Raw genomic sequence first — 20,424 nt, 5'->3', positions numbered from 1 at the left:
GGCTGTAGGCTTGTCCTAAATAGCCTTTATTATATTGAGAGATGTTCCTTCTATTCCCGGTCTCTGTAGTACTTTTATCATGAAGGGATGTTGGGTTTTGTTGAATGCTTTCTCTGCGTCTAATGAGATGATCATGTGATTTTTGTCCTTCAACCCGTTTATATAATGTATTACATTTATAGATTTGCATATGTTGAACCATCCTTGCATCTCTGGGATAAAGCCTATTTGGTTGGGGTGAATGATCTGTCTGATATATTCTTGTATTCTGTTTGTCAATATTTTGTTGAGAATTTTTGCATCTATGTTCATGAGGGAGATTGGTCTGTAATTTTCTCTTTTTGTTCTATTTTTGCCTGGTTTTGGTATCAGGGTGATGCTGGCTTTGTAGAAGGAGTTTGGTAGGATTCTTTCTTTTTCTATTTTATGGAAAAGCTTAAGAAACAATGGTGTTAGTTCTTCTCTGAAGGTCTAGTAAAACTCACCAGTGAATCCATCTGGGCCTGGACTTTTTATAATTAGGAGATTTTTGATAACTGCTTGGATCTCCATGCTTGTTATAGGTCTATTTAAGTGATTAATCTCATCTTGACTTAATTTAGATAGGTCATATAGATCAAGGAAATCATCCATTTCTTTCAGATTTTCATACTTAGTGAAGTATATGTTTTTATAGTGTATCCCTATGAATTTTTGAATTGCTATCTGTTGTGATATTGCCTTTTTCATCTCTAATTTTATTAATTTGTGTCTCTTCTCTCTTTTGGTCAGATTTGCTAAGGGTTTATCAATCTTGTTTATCCTTTCAAAGAACCAACTCTTTGTTTCATTGATTCTTTGGATTTTTTTTTGTTTGTTTGTTTCTATTTCATTAATTTCTGTCCTAATCTTTATTATTTCTTCCCATCTACTGATTTTTGGTTTGCCTTGTTGTTCTTTTTCCAAGGCTTTAAAGTGAAGCATGAGGTCTTTTACTTGAGACCTTTCTAATTTCTTTTTTTTTTTTAATTTTTATTAACATTTTCCATGATTATAAAATATATCCCATGGTAATTCCCTCCCTCCCCACCCCCACACTTTCCCATTTGAAATTCCATTCTCCATCATATTACCTCCCCATTACAATCATTGTAATTACATATATACAATATCAACCTATTAAGTATCCTCCTCCCTTCTTTTCTCCACCCTTTATGTCTCCTTTTCAACTTACTGGCCTCTGCTACTAAGTATTTTCCTTCTCACACAGAAGCCCAATCATCTGTAGCTAGGATCCACATATGAGAGAGAACATGTGGCGCTTGGCTTTCTGGGCCTGGGTTACCTGACTTAGTATAATACTTTCCAGGTCCATCCATTTTTCTGCAAATTTCATAACTTCATTTTTCTTTACCGCTGAGTAGAACTCCATTGTATAAATATACCACATCTTCATTATCCACTCATCTGTTGAGGGACATCTAGGCTGGTTCCATTTCCCAGCTATTATAAATTGAGCAGCAATAAACATGGTTGAGCATGTACTTCTAAGGAAATGAGATGAGTCCCTTGGATATATGCCTAGGAGTGCTATAGCTGGGTCATATGGCAGATCAATCTCTAGCTGTTTTAGGAACCTCCACACTGTTTTCCACAATGGCTGGACCAGACTGCATTCCCACCAGCAGTGCAGAAGGGTTCCTTTTTTTCCACATCCCCGCCAACATTTATGATCATTTGTTTTCATGATGGTGGCCAATCTGACAGGAGTGAGATGGAATCTCAATGTAGTTTTAATCTGCATTTCCCTGATGACTAGTGACGTAGAACATTTTTTTAGATGCTTATATGCCATTCGTATTTCTTCCTTTGAGAACTCTCTATTTAGCTCCATAGCCCATTTTTTGATTGGCTTGTTTGATTCCTTATTATTTAACTTTTTGAGTTCTTTGTATATCCTAGATATTAATCCTCTATCAGATATATAGCTGGCGAAGATTTTTTCCCATTCGGTAGGTTGCCTCTTTGCTTTTTTCACTGTGTCCTTTGCAGTGCAAAATCTTTGTAATTTCATTAGGTCCCAGTGGTTAATCTGTGGTTTTATTGCCTGAGCAATTGGGGTTGTATTCAGAAAGTCTTTGCCAAGACCAATATGTTGAAGGGTTTCCCCTACTTTTTCCTCTAGCAGTTTCAAAGTTTCCGGTCTGATATTAAGGTCTTTAATCCATTTGGACTTAATTCTTGTGCATGGCGAGAGAGAAGAATCTATTTTCATCCTTCTGCAGATATTTATCCAGTTTTCAAAACACCATTTGCTGAAGAGGCTGTCTCTTATCCAATGAGTATTTTTGGCATTTTTATCGAATATCAGGTGGCTATAGCTACTTGGGCTTACATCTGGGTCCTCTATTCTGTTCCACTGATCTACATGTCTGTTTTTGTGCCAGTACCATGCTGTTTTTGTTACTATGGCTCTGTAGTATAGGGTAAAATCAGGTATGGTGATACCACCAGCCTCTTTTTTGTTGCTCATTATTATTTTAGGTATTCGAGGTTTTTTGTGATTCCAAATGAATTTTTGGATTGTTTTTTCTATTTCCATGAAGAAAGCCTTTGGAATTTTGATAGGAATTGCATTAAATGTGTAGATTGCTTTAGGTAACATTGCCATCTTCACGATATTGATTCTTCCAATCCAGGAACAAGGGATGTTTCTCCACTTTCTAGTGTCTTCTGCAATTTCTCGCTTGAGTGTTTTAAAGTTCTCATTGTATAAATTCTTTACTTCCTTGGTTAGGTTTATTCCAAGGTATTTTATTTTTTTTGATGCAATTGTGAATGGGAGTGATTCTCTGATTTCATCATCTGTGTGTTTGTTGTTAGCATATATGAAGGCTACTGATTTCTGTGTATTTATTTTGTATCCTGCTACATTGCTGTAGGTTTTGATCAGCTCTAACAGCTTGCTAGTAGACTCTTTAGGGTCCTTTATGTATAGAATCATGTCATCTGCAAATAATGATAACTTGATTTCTTCCTTTCCAATTTGTATCCCTTTTATGTGTGTCTCTTGCCTTATTGCTATGGCTAAGACTTCCAAAACTATATTGAATAGAAGTGGGGACAGTGGACACCCTTGTCTTGTTCCTGATTTTAGTGGAAAAGCTTCCAGTTTTTCCCCATTTAGTAATATGTTGGCTGTAGGCTTGTCCTAAATAGCCTTTATTATATTGAGATATGTTCCTTCTATTCCCAGTCTCTGTAGGACTTTTATCATGAAGGGATGTTGGATTTTGTCAAATGCTTTCTCTGCATCTAATGAGATGATCATGTGATTTTTGTCCTTCAACCCGTTTATGTAATGTATTACATTTATAGATTTGCGTATGTTGAACCATCCCTGCATCTCTGGGATAAAGCCTACTTGGTCAGGGTGAATGATCTTTTTGATATACTCTTGTATTCTGTTTGCCAATATTTTGTTGAGAATTTTTGCATCGATGTTCATGAGGGAGATTGGTCTGTAATTTTCTTTTTTTGTTCTATCTTTGCCTGGTTTTGGTATCAGGGTGATGCTGGCCTCATAGAAGGAGTTTGGTAGAATTCCTTCTTTTTCTATTTCCTGGAAAAGCTTAAGAAGCAATGGTGTTAGCTCTTCCTTAAAAGTCTGGTAAAATTCAGCAGTGAATCCATCCGGGCCTGGGCTTTTTTTAGTTGGGAGATTATTGATAACTGTTTGGATCTCCATGCTTGTTATAGGTCTATTTAAGTGATTAATCTCATTTTGATTTAATTTAGGTAGGTCATATAGATCAAGGAAATCATCCATTTCTTTCAGATTTTCATACTTTGTGGAGTATATGCTTTTATAGTATGTCCCTATGATTTTTTGAATTTCTCTGGAATCTGTTGTGATGTTACCTTGTTAATCTCTGATTTTATTAATTTGTGTCTCTTCTCTCTTTCTTTTGGTCAGATATGCTAAGGGTTTATCAATCTTGTTTATCCTTTCAAAGAACCAACTCTTTGTTTCATTAATTCTTTGGATTGTTCTTTTTGTTTCTATTTCATTAATTTCTGCCCTAATCTTTATTATTTCTTCCCGTCTACTGATTTTTGGTTTGCCTTGTTCTTCTTTTTCCAAGGCTTTAAGGCGAAGCATTAGGTCGTTTACTTGCGTCCTTTCTAATTTCTTAATATAGGCACTTAAGGCTATAAATTTACCTCTTAGTAGTGCCTTCATTGTGTCCCAGAGATTTTGGTATGTTGTGTTCTCATTATCATTTGACTCTATAAATTTTTTGATTTCCTTTTTGATTTCTTCATTGACCCACTCATCATTTAGTAGTGTATTGTTTAGTTTCCATGATTTTGTGTATGCTCTATAGCCGTTCTTGCTACTGATTTGTAGTTTAATTCCATTGTGGTCAGATAGAATGCAAGGAATTATTTCAATTTTCCTGAATTTGTCAAGATTTGCTTTGTGTCCTAATATATGGTCTATTTTAGAGAATGTTCCATGTGCTTCTGAAAAGAATGTATATTCTGCAGCCTTTGGATGAAATGTCCTGTATATATCTGTTAGGTCCATTCCTTCTATGACCTCATTTAGTCCAGATGCCTCTCTGTTTATTCTTTCCCTGGATGACCTGTCAATTGATGAGAATGGGGTGTGAAAGTCACCCACCACCACTGTGTTTGGTGTTATCTGTGACCTTAGTTCTAATAGTGTTTGTTTGACGAATTTGGGAGCCCCCATGTTAGGTGCATATATGTTTAGGATTGTAATGTCCTCCTGTTGGATTGTGCCCTTAATCAGTATAAAGTGACCTTCCTTATCTTTCTTGACTAACGTCGGAGTAAAGTCTACCCTGTCTGATATTAGGATAGCAACTCCTGCTTGTTTTCTAGGCCCATTTGCTTGAAACACCGTCTTCCAACCTTTCACCCTAAGATAATGTCTATCCTTTGTAGAAAGGTGAGTTTCTTGGAGACAACAAATTGTAGGATCCTGCTTTTTAACCCAGTCTTCAAATCTATGTCTTTTCGTTGGGGCATTGAGACCGTTGATATTAAGAGATATTATTGAAAGGTGTGTATTTATGTTTGCCATTTTTGTGTGTGTGTGTGTGTGTCACTGGTTCTACCTGTGCTCTCTTCTGTTAACTGGTATTTGAGTATAGCTTGTTTTTTCTAGGTTCCTTATATGTGTGCTTTTCCTTTTGTTCAGCATGGAGGATTCTATCAAGTATTTTCTGTAGAGCTGGTTTTGTCTTCAAATACTCCTTTAACCTGCTTTTGTCATGGAATGTCTTTATTTCTCCATCTATTTGAATGGATAACTTTGCAGGATAAAGTAACCTTGGTTGACAGTTGTTATCTTTCAGAACTTGGAATATATCACTCCAAGCCCTTCTGGCTTTAAAAGTTTGTGTTGAATAATCTGCTGTAATCCTGACGGGCTTGCTTTTGTAGGTAACTTGATTTTTCTCTCTAACTGCTTTCAATATTTTTTCTTTGGTTTGTGTGTTTGGAAGTTTGATTATAATATGGCGAGGAGAGGTTCTTTCTGGGTTTTGTCTGGCTGGGGTTCTAAAGGCTTCCTGTATCTGTATTGGCACCTCTTTCCCAATTTGGGGGAAATTTTCCTCTATGATTTTGTTGAAGATGCCTACTATGCCTCTGGGGTGGAGTTCTTCTCCTTCTACTATGCCCTGAATTCTTATATTGGATCTTTTCATAGTGTCCCGAATATCTTGAAATTCCCACTCATACTTTTCTATAAGTTTGTCTTTCTCTTTGTTGGACTGCATTAGGTCTGCCACCTGGTCTTCTAGCTTAGATATTCTGTCCTCTCCCTCATCCATCCTACTGGTGAGATTTTCTACAGAGTTTTTTATTTCATTAACTGTGTTCTTCATTGCTAGTAATTCTGACTGGTTTTTCTTTATTATTTCTATTTCCTTATTTATGTCTTGTATTGCCTTCTTTATTTCATTAAATTGGTGTCCTCCCTCTTCTTTGATTGCTTTGATTTCCTCTTTGATTTCCTCTTTGATTGTTTTCATGTGTTCTTTGACCTCTTTGAACATATTTATAATTATTCTTTTGAACTCTTTCTCAGGCATTTCCTCTAACTCTTTCTCACTGGAGGACATTTCTGATGCATTAATACTTTTAGGTGGATTTATATCGTCTTGCTTTTTAGTGTTTCTTGTGTTATAATGTATATATTTTTGCATCTTGGGTTAAGTTAATGCTTGGATTTTCTAGCTAGCTGTGTATTCTTAGCTGTATCAATTGATTTGATGTAATATATTTTCAGGGTAGGACCTTAAGGTATTAGGTGTGGCTCTTAAGACTCTCAGAGTATCTACAAAGATGTTCTTACGGGTTGAGTTTCCCTGCTATAGGAGTATTCAAGCAGGCTGAGTGGAATAAAATACAGGTAGATTCTAAAATTTAACTAAACACTGTACACATTCAATCAAAAACAGCCCCGAGTATGTATGCAAGAGTAGTTATTATAATGACCAGATCCTCTATCAACAAAGAGGTTTAGATTTCTGGTCTGTTGAGGGATCCAAGTCAGCTTGTGACCAAGTGAGACCCTTCCCTGGTGCAATCCCAGTTACCTTGGGTGATTTTGGTCTCAGTCAAGTTGCTGCCTGGGTCGTTGGGCTGCTGTTCTGATTTCTGGAGCTGGGCACTTGCTTTTCCTATGGGGCAAACTGAGCCACTGCTGCTGCCTCTGCTGCTGCTGTAACTGCCACTGCTGAAGCCACCACTGCTGCTGAAGCTGTTGCTGCTGTGTCCACTGCCGCTGCTGCGGGATCTGCCGCTGCTGCGGGATCTGCCGCTGCTGCGGGATCTGCCGCTGCTGCCGCTCCTGGGTCTGCTGCTGCTGGGGCCGCTGGTACCGGTGCTGGAGCCGCTGATGTTGCTGCCGAACTCTGCTCCTGTTTGGGTCCCGTTGTCAGCCCAAGTTGGCGTGGCCGGGTCCCGGGCTGCTGCTCTGTTCGCCGGAGCTGGGCTCAGTCGGTGGGGGAGGGGAGGGAGCCACTGCTGCTCTGGTTGTCTTGCTGCTCCACGTGTTCTTCTACCTCGCGGTCTTCTCCTGCGCTGCCCGCTGCCGCTCTCCCCTCACGTTTCCCGAGTTGCGGAGAGCGCGGTGTGAGTGTAAGCGCCCGCACCTGGCTTTTCCTGCGGCTGGAGCCGAGTCTGGCGGTTTTCTGCTGCGCTGCGCCGCAGCCGCGGCGGTTCTGCCGGAGCCGCTTTTCCCCCCTGTGCAGGCTCTGGATGCTCTATAACTCTTCTACTTCTCCGCTGCCGCTTTAATTTCCTATACACCTCACTTTTTAGTAAAAGTGTGTATTTTGCTGAGTTTTTTTGGTCTTTTTCCCCCCTAGGCTGCTTTGGCGTGGTACCTACGCCGCCATCTTAACCAGAAGATCTCTAATTTCTTAATATTGGCACTTAAAGCTATAAATTTACCTCTTAGGACTGCCTTCATTGTTTCCTAAAGGTTTTGATATTTTGTGTTCTCATAGTCATTTGACTCTATGAAGTTTTTGATTTCCTTCTTGATTTCTTCATTGACCCATTCATCATTTAGTCGTGTATTGTTCGGTTTCCATGATTTTGTATATGCGCTATAGCTTTTTTTTGTTATAGCTTGATATATAGTTTGATTCCATTGTGATCAGATAGAATGCAAGGAATTATTTCAATATTCCTGTATGTGTTAAGATTTGCTTTGTGTCCTAATATATGGTTAATCTGTATGTTTTACTGTAAATTGGTATTAGGTAATAATGCATTCACTGCCAAGCGTTTGGTACCACAGCCTTGATTAACATAAAGCACCATCATCTTTACCCACCAGTGTTGTTGTACTATCACTACATCTCTTCAGTGGAAGAGGCTGGTAGTGTCAGTTATGACTAAGTAAAGTAAAGACATCATTAAACTCTGTAATGTTCTTCTTTTTCCAGGTCACTGGTATTTGTGATTCACCGAATTCTTTGTATTATAGATGTGTCGATGCTGAAAACTGATCTTCTCAGAGAAGAGGAAGATGATCCAGCAACTAATACTCACAGTCTGCCTCTTGCAAAATCTCAAAGGCCATTGTATGATGGGCCCATGCCAACTCCTCGACAAAAGGCATTCCAGTCGAGTTCTACACCTGTACATCTCACTCACAGATTCATGGTAAATTTGGAGCTACACCAACTTCTTAAAGAGTTTTTCACACTGTACTTTGTTAAATTTTCATTCATATAAATGTGTGTGTGTGTGTGTGTGTGTGTATTTTTTTTTGTGGCTTTTTGTGATAGGGTGTCACTCTAGCCCAGGCTGACCTGGAATTCACTCTGTATTCTCAGGGTGGCCTTGAACTCACGGTGATCCTCCTACCTCTGCCTCCCGAGTGCTGGGATTAAACACATGAGCTACCATGCCCGGCTTTTTATATATATATATATATATATATATATATATATATATATATTAAGTATTTCTATTTACTCATTAGGGAGAGAGAATGGGTATGCTAGGGCCTCTAGCCACTGCAAACAAACTCTAGGTGCATGTGCGTCTAGTTTCTGTGGGTTCTGGGGAATTGAACCTAGGTCCTTAGGCTTCACAGGCAAGCGCCCTAACCGTTAAGTCATCTTTCTAGACTTCCCCCCCACCAAAAAAAAAAAAAAAAATTTTTAAAGTCTTAAGTAAATAGACTGGAGCATTTAGGTCAATTATAATTTTATTTTTATTTGTCTATTTATTTTGAGGTAGAGTCTCACTCTAGCCCAGGCTGACTTTTGGAATATACTATGTAGTCTCAGGGTGGCCTTGAACTCTTGGCTATCCTTCTACCTCTGCCTCCTAAGTGCTGGGATTAAAGGTGTGAGCCACCACACCTGACTCAACTTTGTGAATTATTTTATCATTATTAGTTTAATCTGTTTTTACAAACCTTATTTTTATTTATTTATTTGAAAGAGAGGGAGAGAGAGAATGGATACGCCAGAACCCCCAGCCACTGCAAACAAACTCAAGACGCTTGTGTCCCCTTGTGGATCTTGCTTACATGAGTCTTGGGGAATCGAACCAAGGTCCTTTGGCTTTACAGGCAAACACCTTAACTGTTAAGCCATTTCTCCAGCCCAATAGTTTTAATCTTATTTCAAGTTGTCATTGAAAATCTAGTTAAATAAAAGTATGTTTTGTAAACTGACATAGTGAATCTCCATAGATAAGACTGTATATCTTGGAGTACTTCTAAACCTTATATTCATATTATACTTATTAAGGTTTTTTTCTGTTTGTTTCTTGAGATATGGGCTTGCTGTATTGCCCTGGCTTATTTGGAACTCACTAGGTTTGCCAGGCTGCCACCTCAGTGCTGGGACTACAGGTGTATGCCATGTGTCTGGCTATATTTATTTTTATTTTTATTTAAAAGATGACTACATAGTGAATTCCAGGTCAGCTTGAGCTAAAGTGAGACCCTACCTTGAAGATGACAGTGAGCTGGGTGTGGTGGCACATGCCTTTATTTCCAGCACTCAGGAATCAGGTAGGAGGATCACCATGAGTTTGAGGCCACTCTGAGACTACATAGTGAATTCTAGGTCAGCCTGAGCTAAAGTGAGATCCCTTCTTGGGGGAGGAAAAAAAAGACAATAGTTTTAACACTTGTTAGAAAATTTGTATGTTAATGCCAACTCATACAAGAAGTGTTTACAAAAAAAGAAAGAAAAACGGGCTGGAGAGATGACTTAGTGGTTAAGCTCTTGCCTGTGAATGCTAAGGACTCTGGTTCAAGGCTCGATTCCCCAGGACCCACATTAGCCAGATGCACAGGGGGGTGCACGCGTCTGGAGTTCGTTTGCGTGGCTGGAAGCCCTGGCGTGCCCATTCTCTATCTGCCTGCCTCTTTCTCTCTCCCTGTCACTCTCAAATAAATAAATAAAAATGAACCAAAAAATATTTAAAAAAAAAAAAACAAGAAAAACTACTTATGTCCCCTATACATACTTCAATATAAGGTTTATGAATATGGAGACTATTTTTTGTTCATTTGATTTTTTTTTTTAAGCCAAGGTTGCTGTCTAGTCAAGGCTGACCTGGAATTCACTGTGTAGTCTCAGGGTGACCTTGAACTCACTGTGGTCTTCCTGTCTCAGCCTCCCAGTTGCTGGGATTAAAGGCTTGATTTATTTACTTACTTATTTTAGAGATAAATAGGCAGATAGCGAATGGGTATACCAGGACCTCCAGCCATTGCAAACAGACTTTAGACATATCAGCCACCTTGTACATCTGGCATTATGTGGGCACTGAGAAGTTGAACTTGGATCTTCAGGGTTTGCAGGCAAACACTGAGCCTTCTCTCGAGCCCAGTACACACTTCTTGAGTAAGTGAGTGGATATGTTAGCTTTTTGCTTCGAGTTTGAGAACTTGAAAAACTTACTATTTTCCCTTCATTTAAGTTTTTCATTCTGAAGATTTTGATTTTCATTTTATTATTTATTTATTTGAGAGAAAGAGGCAGATAGAGAGTGGATATGCCAGGGACTCCAGCTGCTACACAGGAACTCCAGATGCATGTGCCACCTTGTGCATCTGGCTTATGTGGTTCCTGGAAATCAAACCTGGGTCCTTTGTTTTTTGGTAAGTGCCTTAACCACTAAGCCAAAGGACCCAGGTTTGATTTCCCCAGGACCCACATAAGCCTGATGTATAAGGTGGCACATGCATCTGGAGTTCATCTGTAGTGGCTAGAGGCCCTGGCATGCCCACTTTTTCTCTCTCTTCCTCTCCCTCTCAAATAAATAAATGTAAAAAAAAAAAAAGTTTTAAAAAATGTCCTGGCATAATTTTTATGTACACACTGAGTAATGTTTCATAATAAAACTATTGCTTGAGCTGGGTATGGGGGCGCACACCTTTAATCCCAGTACTTAGGAGACAGAGGTAAGAGGATCACTGTGAGTTCAAGGTCACGCTGAGACTACAGAGTGAATTAATTCCAGGTCAGTCTGGGCCAGACTGAGGCCCTACCTTGAAAAACCAAAACCAAACAAACAAACAAAAAAAACTTGTTCATCAAGTAATACATCTGGATATTTTATTAATATCAATATTGGTCATAGCTATATTTAATATTACTATAGATAAAATATGAATACTTTTTAGCTGAGTGTGTTGGTGCACGTGTTTAAACCCAGCACTTGGGAAGCAGAGGTAGGAGGATCGCCATGAGTTTGAGGGCCACCCTGAGACTACATAGTGAATTCCAGGTCAGCCTGGGCTAGAGTGAGACCCTACCTTGGAAAACCAGGGGGAAAAAAGTATATATATGTATGTATACACACACACACACACACACACACACACACACACTTTTTATTAGAAAATAAAGCCTGTAGCATACATCACACATTGATACCAAATATTATCAATTTATGTTGCCTTAAAGTACCTGTGTTTTGCCAGATGTTGTGGTGCATACCTTTTAATCCCAGCACTTGGGAAGCTGAGGTCAGAGGATCATCATGAGTTGGAGGCCACCCTGGGACTGCACAGTGAATTCCAGGTCAGCCTGGGAGGAATGAGACCCTACTTTGAAAAACCAAGCAAAAATAGTATCTGTTTATCCTAAAAAGTTGGATGAAACAGAAAAAAAAAAAAAAATCTGTTGTCATTAGTATTGATATCTGTAAATGAACTAAAATTTGAAATATTTCTTTGGAAGAATTTAATAACTTGGTGATTTAAAAGCCATAGGTACTTTAAATTTTTTTTGTTTTTGTTTTTGTTTTTCAAGGTAGGGTCTCACTCTAGGCCAGGTGGCCAGGCTGACCTGGTATTCATTCTGTAGTTCCAGACTGGCCCCAAACTCATAATGATCTTCCTACCTCCACCTCCCCAGTACTGGGAGTAAAGGCATATGCCACCACACCTGGCTCTTTCTTATTTGTTTTATTTTATTTTTAAATGTTTTTATTTATTTGCAAGCAGAGATAGGCAACTGGGCACACTAGTGTCTTTTGCCACTGCAAATGAATTCCAGATGCTTGTACCACTTTTGCATCTGGCGTCACATGAGAACTGGAGAATTTAAATTAGGCTGTTGGGCTTTGCAAGCCATGAAGCCATCTCCCTAGCCCTAAATTACTTTTTTTTTTTTCAAATTTATTTATTTGAGAGTGACAGAGAAAGAGGCAGAGAGAGAGAGGGAGAATAGGTGTGCCAGGGTCTCCAACCACTGCAAACGACTACAGATGCATGCACCACCTTGTGCATCTGGCTTACGTGGGTCTCAGGGAATCGAGCCTCAAACCAGGGTCCTCAGGCTTCACAGGTGAGCGCTTAACTGCTAAGCCATCTCTCCAGCCCTAGTTTTTTTTTTTTTTCAAGGTAGTCTCACTCTAGTCTAAGCTGACCTGGAACTCACTGTGTACTCCCAGGCTGGCCTCAAATTCACAGTGATCCTCCTACTTCTGCCTTCCAAATGCTGGTATTAAAAGTGTTCGCCGTCACACCTGGCTCCAAAGTACTTTGTTAATGGTAGAAATGTATGTTTATTTTAAATGCTGAATACTTCAGAAGAATAGTAGCTACAGCTGAGATGCAACCACCGCAAGGTGGCGCTGTTCTGAGTGTGGGGAGATGTGTAAGCTCCCATAGCTTACACCTTGATGCACAGTGAATATATAGTATTCTTAAAATTGTACTCTTGTAGTATACAAGCTTTAGGAAATCAGCTTTTCTTATTTATTTATTCTTACATACTTGTAGGTGTGGAACTCTATTGGAATTATTCGCTGTTACAATGATGAGCAAGACAATGCCATAGATGTGGAATTCCACGATACCTCCATACACCACGCAACACACTTATCAAACACTTTGAATTACACAGTGGCAACTCTTTCCCACGAAGCTATTTTGCTGGCATGTCAAAGCACTGATGAACTACCAAGGTAAATTATTACGAAGGATTTGGTATTGTTGAACTGTTAGATCAACTTGTATCATTTTTTAGTACAAAATTTCAGAAAGATGATTTTGATACATCACCAGCATGCACATATTATATTACCTATGTGACTTTTGCTTCAATTGTTTTTCCTTATTATATTTCCTACAGATTAAAATTAATAATACACAAGAGGTGGAGTCATTTTTATACTGTTGTTGTTATCATAAATGTTACAAATCTCATTGCAAAAAAGTATAGACTTTTTAGAAAATGAAAGTACCCTTCTAAATTCAGGTCTATTCTGTGTATCCTTCTAGGTACCTTTCTGTATGAACTTTTTTTTGGGGGGGGGAGTTTGGTTTTTTGATTTTTTTTTTTAAATTTTTTATTTATTTATTTGAGAGCGACAGACACAGAGAGAAAGACAGATAGAGGGAGAAAGAGAGAATGGGCACGCCAGGGCTTCCAGCCTCTGCAAACGAATTCCAGATGCGTGTGCCCCCTTGTGCATCTGGCTAACGTGGGACCTGGGGAACTGAGCCTCGAACCAGGGTCCTTAGGCTTCACAGGCAAGCGCTTAACCACTAAGCCATCTCTCCAGCCCGGTTTTTTGAATTTTTGAGGTAGGGTCTCACTCTAGCCCAGGTTGACCTGGAATTCACTATGGAGTCTCAGGGTGGCCTCGAACTCATGGCAATCCTCCTACCTCTGCCTCCTGAGTGCTGGGTTTAAAGGCGTGCGCCACCACGCCCAGCTTGTATGAACTTTTTTTAAAAAAAATGTTTTTATTTGGTTATTTATTTGAGAGAGACAGAGAGAAAATTGGCATGCTGGGGCCTTTTGGCTGCTGCAAACAAACTCCAGATATGTGCACCCCCTTGTGCATCTTGCTTATGTGGGTCCTGGGGACTAAAACCTGGGTCCTTTGGCTTTTCAGGCAAGTGCCTTAACTGCTAAGCCGTCTCTTCAGCCCTGAACTTTTAAAAAATATGTATGTTTATTTATTTGAGAGGAAGAGAGGGAATGGGTGCACCAGGGCGCCTCTGTCCACTGTAAACGAGCTCCAGACACATGTGCCAACTTGTCATCTGGCTTTACATGGGTATTGGGGAATTGAACCTGGGTCTTCTGGCTTTGTTGGCAAGCACCTTAACTGCTAAGCCATCTCTTCAGTCCTAAACTTTCATTTTAAAATCAACTTCATTTTGACATAATGTATATTAAGATGTGCCCATTTTAAATATAATTGGATGCATTGACAGAATTGTATGTACTTTGGTAACCACTACTACAATCATAATATTTATTTTCTTTTATTACCCCCAAATGTTTTCTCATCTCATTATAGTTCTGTCCTAACCTTGGGTAACTGTTGATTAGGGTCTTATCTTGTTTTGCTTTCCACTGAAGGTTAGATTTGATATCTACTGATCTTCCTGCCTCCACCTCTTCAGCAGTATCCTACCTGTGTGCACCACCATAACCAGCTAGTTTGGGCATCGCTATTTGAAAAAAGAAATTTAAAAGAAAATCACACTATGACGTAGTAATTTTTAGTTTTCTTTTTCTATTTAATAGATTTTGAATTTTTTCACATGCCTCACTAGACAGACAAATAGATAAGTGGGTAGAAAATTCCATGATGGGGCTGAAGCAGTTAAGGCATTTGCCTGCAAAGCCAAAGGACCCAGGTTCGATTCCCCAGGACCCATGTAAGCCAGATGCACAAGGTGGCTCATGCATCTGAAGTGTGTTTGCAGGGCTGGAGTCCCTGGTGTGCCTATTCTCTCTCTACTTCTCTCAAGTAAATAAAATATTTAAAAAATAAAGAAAACGAAAATGTCATGATAGGAGCTCGAGAGATAGCTCAGCAGTTAAGTGTGCTTCCTTTACAAGCGTGAGTGTCTGAGGAGGTCTGAGACTGCCGGAGTTCTTATCTTTAGTTGCTATGTAAAACAGCTAAGCGTGGCCTCTCGTCTGGAGCCTTGGTCCTGCGGGGAGCCAGACCCAAGAATATTTGGAGCTCTGTAACCTCCAGAATTAGTAAAAGGAGATTCCAGGTGAAAATAAGACCAGATGGAAGAGCAATGGAGCGGTTCATCTGGTGTTCCATTTCAGTCTCTGCAGCGCACATTACCCCGCCACAGGCAAGTGAGACCATGGGTGCTCCAAGGGCATGTGCGTGTGCATAGACTGCATCCTGCACACCACGTTACATCATGATAGGAACACATTAATGTGGAATAAATTGTTTTTCAAATTCTTATTCAAAAAAGAGGTGTTAGGGGCTGGAGAGATGGCTTAGTGGTTAAGTGCTTGCCTGTGAAGCCTAAGGACCCTGGTTGGAGGCTCGGTTCCCCAGGATCCACGTGAGCCAGATGCACAAGGGGGCACACGCGTCTGGAGTTCGTTTGCAGTGGCTCGAAGCCCTGGTGCGCCCATTCTCTCTATCTGCCTCTTTCTCTCTCTGTCACTCTCAAATAAATAAATAAAAATTAATAAAAAAAATTACAAAAAAAGTGGGGCTGAGGGCTGGAGAGATGGCTTAGCAGTTAAGGCATTTGCCTGCAAAGTCAAGGATCCTGATTTGATTCTCCAGGACACACATAAGCCAGATGCACAAGGCGGCACATGCATTTGGAGTTCGTTTGCAGTGGCTAGATGCCCTAATGCATCCATTCTCTCTCAAATAGATATATATTTAAAAGACATATAATGGCTGAGTTATTAACCATTACTTTGAAGGAAAAGAAAAAGGGGGGCGGAACCGGGCATGGTGGCACATGCCTTTAATCCCAGCACTTGGACCAAAGTGAGACCCTACCTGAAAAAACAAAAAAGTGGGGTGCTGGAGAGATGGCTTAGCAGTTAAGGTGCTTCCCTGCAAAGCCTATGGACCCAGGTCCAAATCCCCAGGACCCACGTAAACTGGATGTACAAGGTGGCGCATGCCTCTGGAATTGGTTTGTGGTGGCTGGAGGCCCTGGCATGCCCATGTCCATTCTCTCTCTCTCTCTCTCCCCCCTTTCCCTCCCTCTAATAAACAAATAAAATAAATTAAAAGAATTTAAAATTGGGCCGAAGAGATGGTTTTGTGGTTAAGGTGCATACCTGCAAAGCCTAAGGACCCATGTTCAACTCCCCAAATCCCACGTATGCCAGATACACAAAGGCGAAGCAAGGTTGCACACGCCCACTAGGTTGTGCAAGTGTCTGGAGTTCAATTGCAGTGGAGGCCCTGGCATGCCACTTTTCTCTGTCTCTGACTTGCGCGCACGCTCTCTCTCTCTCTCTCTCTCTCTCTCTCTCTCTGTCTGTCTAAAATAATTAATTAATTAAAATATTTAGAAGCTGGGCATGGTGGCACATGTCTCTAGTCCCCAGAACTTGGGAGGCAGAGGTAGGAGGATTGCCATGAATTCAAGGCTACCCTGAGACTAACAAGTGAATTCCAGGTCAGCCTGGACTAGAGTGAGACCCTACCTTGAAAATCCAAAAAACAAAACAAAACAAAACAAAACAAAAAAAACACTATTTTCTTTTCTTTTTCTTTTTTTTCTTTTTTTTTTTTTGTATATGTAGCATCATAGCTTGGTTCTTCTCTCATGATCTTTTTTTAAGCTTATAAGCCTTTTCTTTTTCTTTACTGTTTTATTTTTATTTATTTATTTAAGAGAGAGAATAGGTACCAGTGTCTCCAGCCACTGCAAATGAATTCTATTCACACATGCATCACCTTGTGCGTTTGGCTTATGTGGGTCCTCGGGAATCTAACCTGGGTCCTTTGGCTTTGCAGACAAGTGCCTTAACTGCTAAGCCATCCCTCCAGCCCCTTATAATCTCTTTTCTTGATACACTGGATAGATTTTACTATCTCCCAGATAATTTCAGTCCTTCTGATGAGCTATACTTATTCTTTGCTGTTCAAAGTGTGGTGTGCAAACTAATGATGTGGGCCATTGGGTACCTTAATGAAGTTGCAATCTCAGATGCGACCTTTTTAATCAGAACCCACCTTTTAAAAACAATATATTTATTTGAGAAAGAGAGGGGGACAGAGAATGGGCATGCAAAGGCCTCTAACCACTGCAAATAAACTCCAGACACATGTACTACCTAGTGCATCTGGCTTTGTGTGAGTATTGGGAAATTGAATTCAGGTCCTTAGTCTTTGCAGGAGAGTGTCTTAACTGCTGAGCCATCTCTCTCCAGCCCCAGAACCTGCCTTTTATTTATTTATTTTGAGGTAGGGTTTCGCTCTAGTCCAGGCTGACCTGGAATTCACTGTGTAGTCTCAGACTGGTCTTGAACTCACAGTGATCCTCCTACCTCTGCCTCCCAAGTGCTAGGATTAAAGGCGTGTGCCACCACACCCGGCTAGGAACCACCTTTTAAATAAAACCTTTTCAAGTGATTGAGAGTATAATACTGCATTTGGAAAACACTGTAATCTCTCAATTCATACATCATAAAATCAAGTCAATACCTATTTTTAATTAAATCAGTTTATTAGGTTAAATCAGTAGCTGGGGGTGCGGCTGAGAGGTAAACGTGCTTTCCTAGCATGCACAAGCTCCAGGACCAATCACTAGTACTATGAAAGAAATAAATTAGTTACTAAGTCCCTGGTGAGTCAATGTCTGCAACTCAGAGTACTTCGTATAATTAGAGCATATGCAATTTTGATTTTAGCTCTCCTTTTCTTTGTTCTGCTTAAACATATTTCACCGTTCTGTATAATGTTACCTTTTCCAAAGGATTCAGAAAGTCCTTATTACCTCTGACTCCAAATTCTTACAGTATCTTTGCCAAATGGGAAAGAAAAAGGATTGGATATATATCAACTTTTAGTAGTAGTAGTTTGTAGTCTTGCTGGTGGTCGTAGGTGTGATGAAGGTGCCTTTTTCACTTTTTTATATTTTATGAAGAGTATTTGTGGTGGTATGTAAATTTGCGATGTGGAGTTACACTTTGCAGATGTGAGCCTCCCTTTTCCTACTTAACATTACCTTGTGAGCATGTTTTGTGTGGCTTTTTTTTCTGTGTGTGTATGGTGTATGCATGTATGTGTGCCCCTGTGGTTGCCTTTGGCAGATGTATTCCCCTGTGGTGGCCATAATAGGATGTCAGGTGCCCTGCTCTATCACTGTTTGACTCATTCTTATTTGAGTCAGAGTCTACTATACTAATCCCAGCGCTTTCTTGTTTTCCCGCTTGTGCTCTGGTGCGTCCCTGCTCCTCGACGGTACACATGGCCATACCCAGCTGAGTATGTGGGTCGTAGGGATCAAACCACAGTGGTCTCTCATGCTTCCTCAGGTCCTCATGCTCGCATCATTGAGCAATCTCCAACCCAATCAGCAGGTTCTTATATTGTTAAGTATTTTTTTAAATACAATTTAAGGGCTAGAGAGATGGCTAAGTGGTTAAGGCACTTGCCTACAAAGCCAAAGGATCCAGGTTTGGTTCTCCAGTACCCACGTAAAGCCAGATGCATGCACCTAGAACTTGCTTGCAGTAGCTAGAGGTCCTGGCATGCCCAATCTCTATATCTATCTCTCAAGTAAGCAAATTTATTTTCTTAAGCCTGATATGGTGGCAAACGCTTTTAATCACAGCACTTGGTAGGCAGAGGTAGGATTGCTGTGAGTTCAAGACCACCCTGAGAATACAAAGTGAATTCCAGGTCAGCCTGTGCTAGAGTGACACCCTACTTCAAAAAACAACAGCCACCAGCCGGGCGTGGTGGCGCATGCCTTTAATCCCAGCACTTGGGAGGCAGAGGTAGGAGGATCGCCATGAGTTCGAGGCCACCCTGAGACTCCATAGTGAATTCCAGGTCAGCCTGGGCTAGAGTGAGACCCTACCTCAAAAAAACCAAAAAAAAAAAAACAACCACCAAAAAAAGTACAATTTATGATCCAGATATGGTGGCGTGTGTCTTTAATCCCAGCACTTGGGAGGCACAGGTAGGGGGATCACAGTGAATTCAAGGCCAAACTGGGACTAGAGAATGAGCTTCAGGTCAGCCTGGGTTACCATGAGACCCTACCTCAAAAAGAAAGAAAGACAGAGGGAGTGAGGGAGAAAAGAAGGAAAGGAGAGAAGGGAGGAGAGAAAAAGGTAGAGAAGGATTGAGGAAACCCCTCCCCCATGTCAACCTGTGGCCTCCACATATACTCACATATACTCACTCAATGTGTACACACACACACACACACACACACACACACACACACACAAAGTAAATAAAAATAAAAAGACATGAAACTTCATGGTTTATTTATTATTATTTTGGTTTCTTTTTTTTGAGGCAGGGTCTCAGTCTAGCCCAGGCTGACCTGAAATTCACTATGGAGTCTCAGGGTGCCCTCGAACTCATGGTGATCCTCCTACCTCTGCCTCGCGAGCGCTGGGGTTAAAGGTGTGTGCCACCACACCCAGCCTAACTTCATGGTTTTAGCATTGTTGATTTTAAGGTTATTTTATGAGTCTAGTGGTATAGCACAGTGGTAAAGTTCTTGCCTAACATGTTCAAGGGAGTAGGTCTATCTCCAGCAAATCCCCCCATTTCATAATTATTTTCTTTTTTAAAAAAAAAGTTTGTTTATTTAAGAGAGTATGGGCATGCCAGTGCCTCTTGCCGCTGCAAAGGAACTCCATACACATGTGCCAGTTTGTGCATCAGGCTTTGTGTGGGTACTAGGCCAGCAGATTTGTAAGTAAGTGCCTTTAATGGCTGAGCCATCATCTCCCTGGCCCACGTGATTATTTTCTTAAAAATCAATTCTAGTTAAAAATGTCACATGTAAAGGTTGTGTTGCTTCTCTCTTGCTTTAATTTCTAGCAAACTTCACTGCCTACACTTCAGCTCTTGGGATTCCAGCAAAGAGTGGCTGGTAGATATGCCTCAGGATGAAGATATTGAAGCCATATGTCTTGGTCAGGGGTGGGCTGCCGCCGCCACCAGTGCCTTACTCCTTCGGCTCTTCTCTATTGGAGGTGTTCAGAAAGAGGTCTTCTGTCTTCCTGGACCTGTAGTGTCAATGGCGGGACATGGAGAACAGCTTCTTATTGTTTATCACAGAGGTAGGTTTTCTCCCAGTCTCTTGTAATTTTACAAAGTAAAATGAAAGCTACTTGGGCATTTTTGTTGTGATTGTTCTCTTTGTTTTGGATTATAGTTTTATATGTGTTTTTAGTATTTGCATTGGTACAGTTATATTCATTGACAAGGAAAATGAGAATATTTTGTTTATAGACTGTATTACTGAGAATTCCAAGGTAAATCTTATCTTTTGGCAAGTACATCTTTCAGAGCTTAAATACCTCAAAAATAAGCTATACCTATCATAGTAAGGAAGACCCAACAACTGTGAATGTCACTTTTCAAAAATTGCTACCTCTTATTTCTCACCTCTCCACCTGTCTTCATTCCTCACCTCTATTAAGA

The 20,424-nt window shown here is 40.3% G+C and overlaps 1 protein-coding gene across 4 annotated transcripts in view; it reads left to right on the top strand.

Moving 5' to 3' along the window:
• Positions 1 to 20,424, top strand: part of Wdhd1 (WD repeat and HMG-box DNA binding protein 1) — a 91,793-nt gene that overhangs the window by 35,993 nt on the left and 35,376 nt on the right. For all 4 annotated transcript variants that reach the window (XM_045154831.1, XM_045154829.1, XM_045154830.1 and 1 more), the window contains 3 exons: positions 8,015 to 8,193; positions 12,788 to 12,972; positions 19,819 to 20,060. In XM_045154831.1, coding sequence (XP_045010766.1) covers positions 8,015 to 8,193; positions 12,788 to 12,972; positions 19,819 to 20,060 — 606 coding nt within the window. The remainder of the gene's footprint in view (positions 1 to 8,014; positions 8,194 to 12,787; positions 12,973 to 19,818; positions 20,061 to 20,424) is intronic.

This window comes from Jaculus jaculus, chromosome 7 (assembly GCF_020740685.1).
Source record: "Jaculus jaculus isolate mJacJac1 chromosome 7, mJacJac1.mat.Y.cur, whole genome shotgun sequence".
Taxonomy (NCBI): Eukaryota; Metazoa; Chordata; class Mammalia; order Rodentia; family Dipodidae; genus Jaculus; species Jaculus jaculus.
This window is presented reverse-complemented; position numbering and strand designations above follow the sequence as displayed.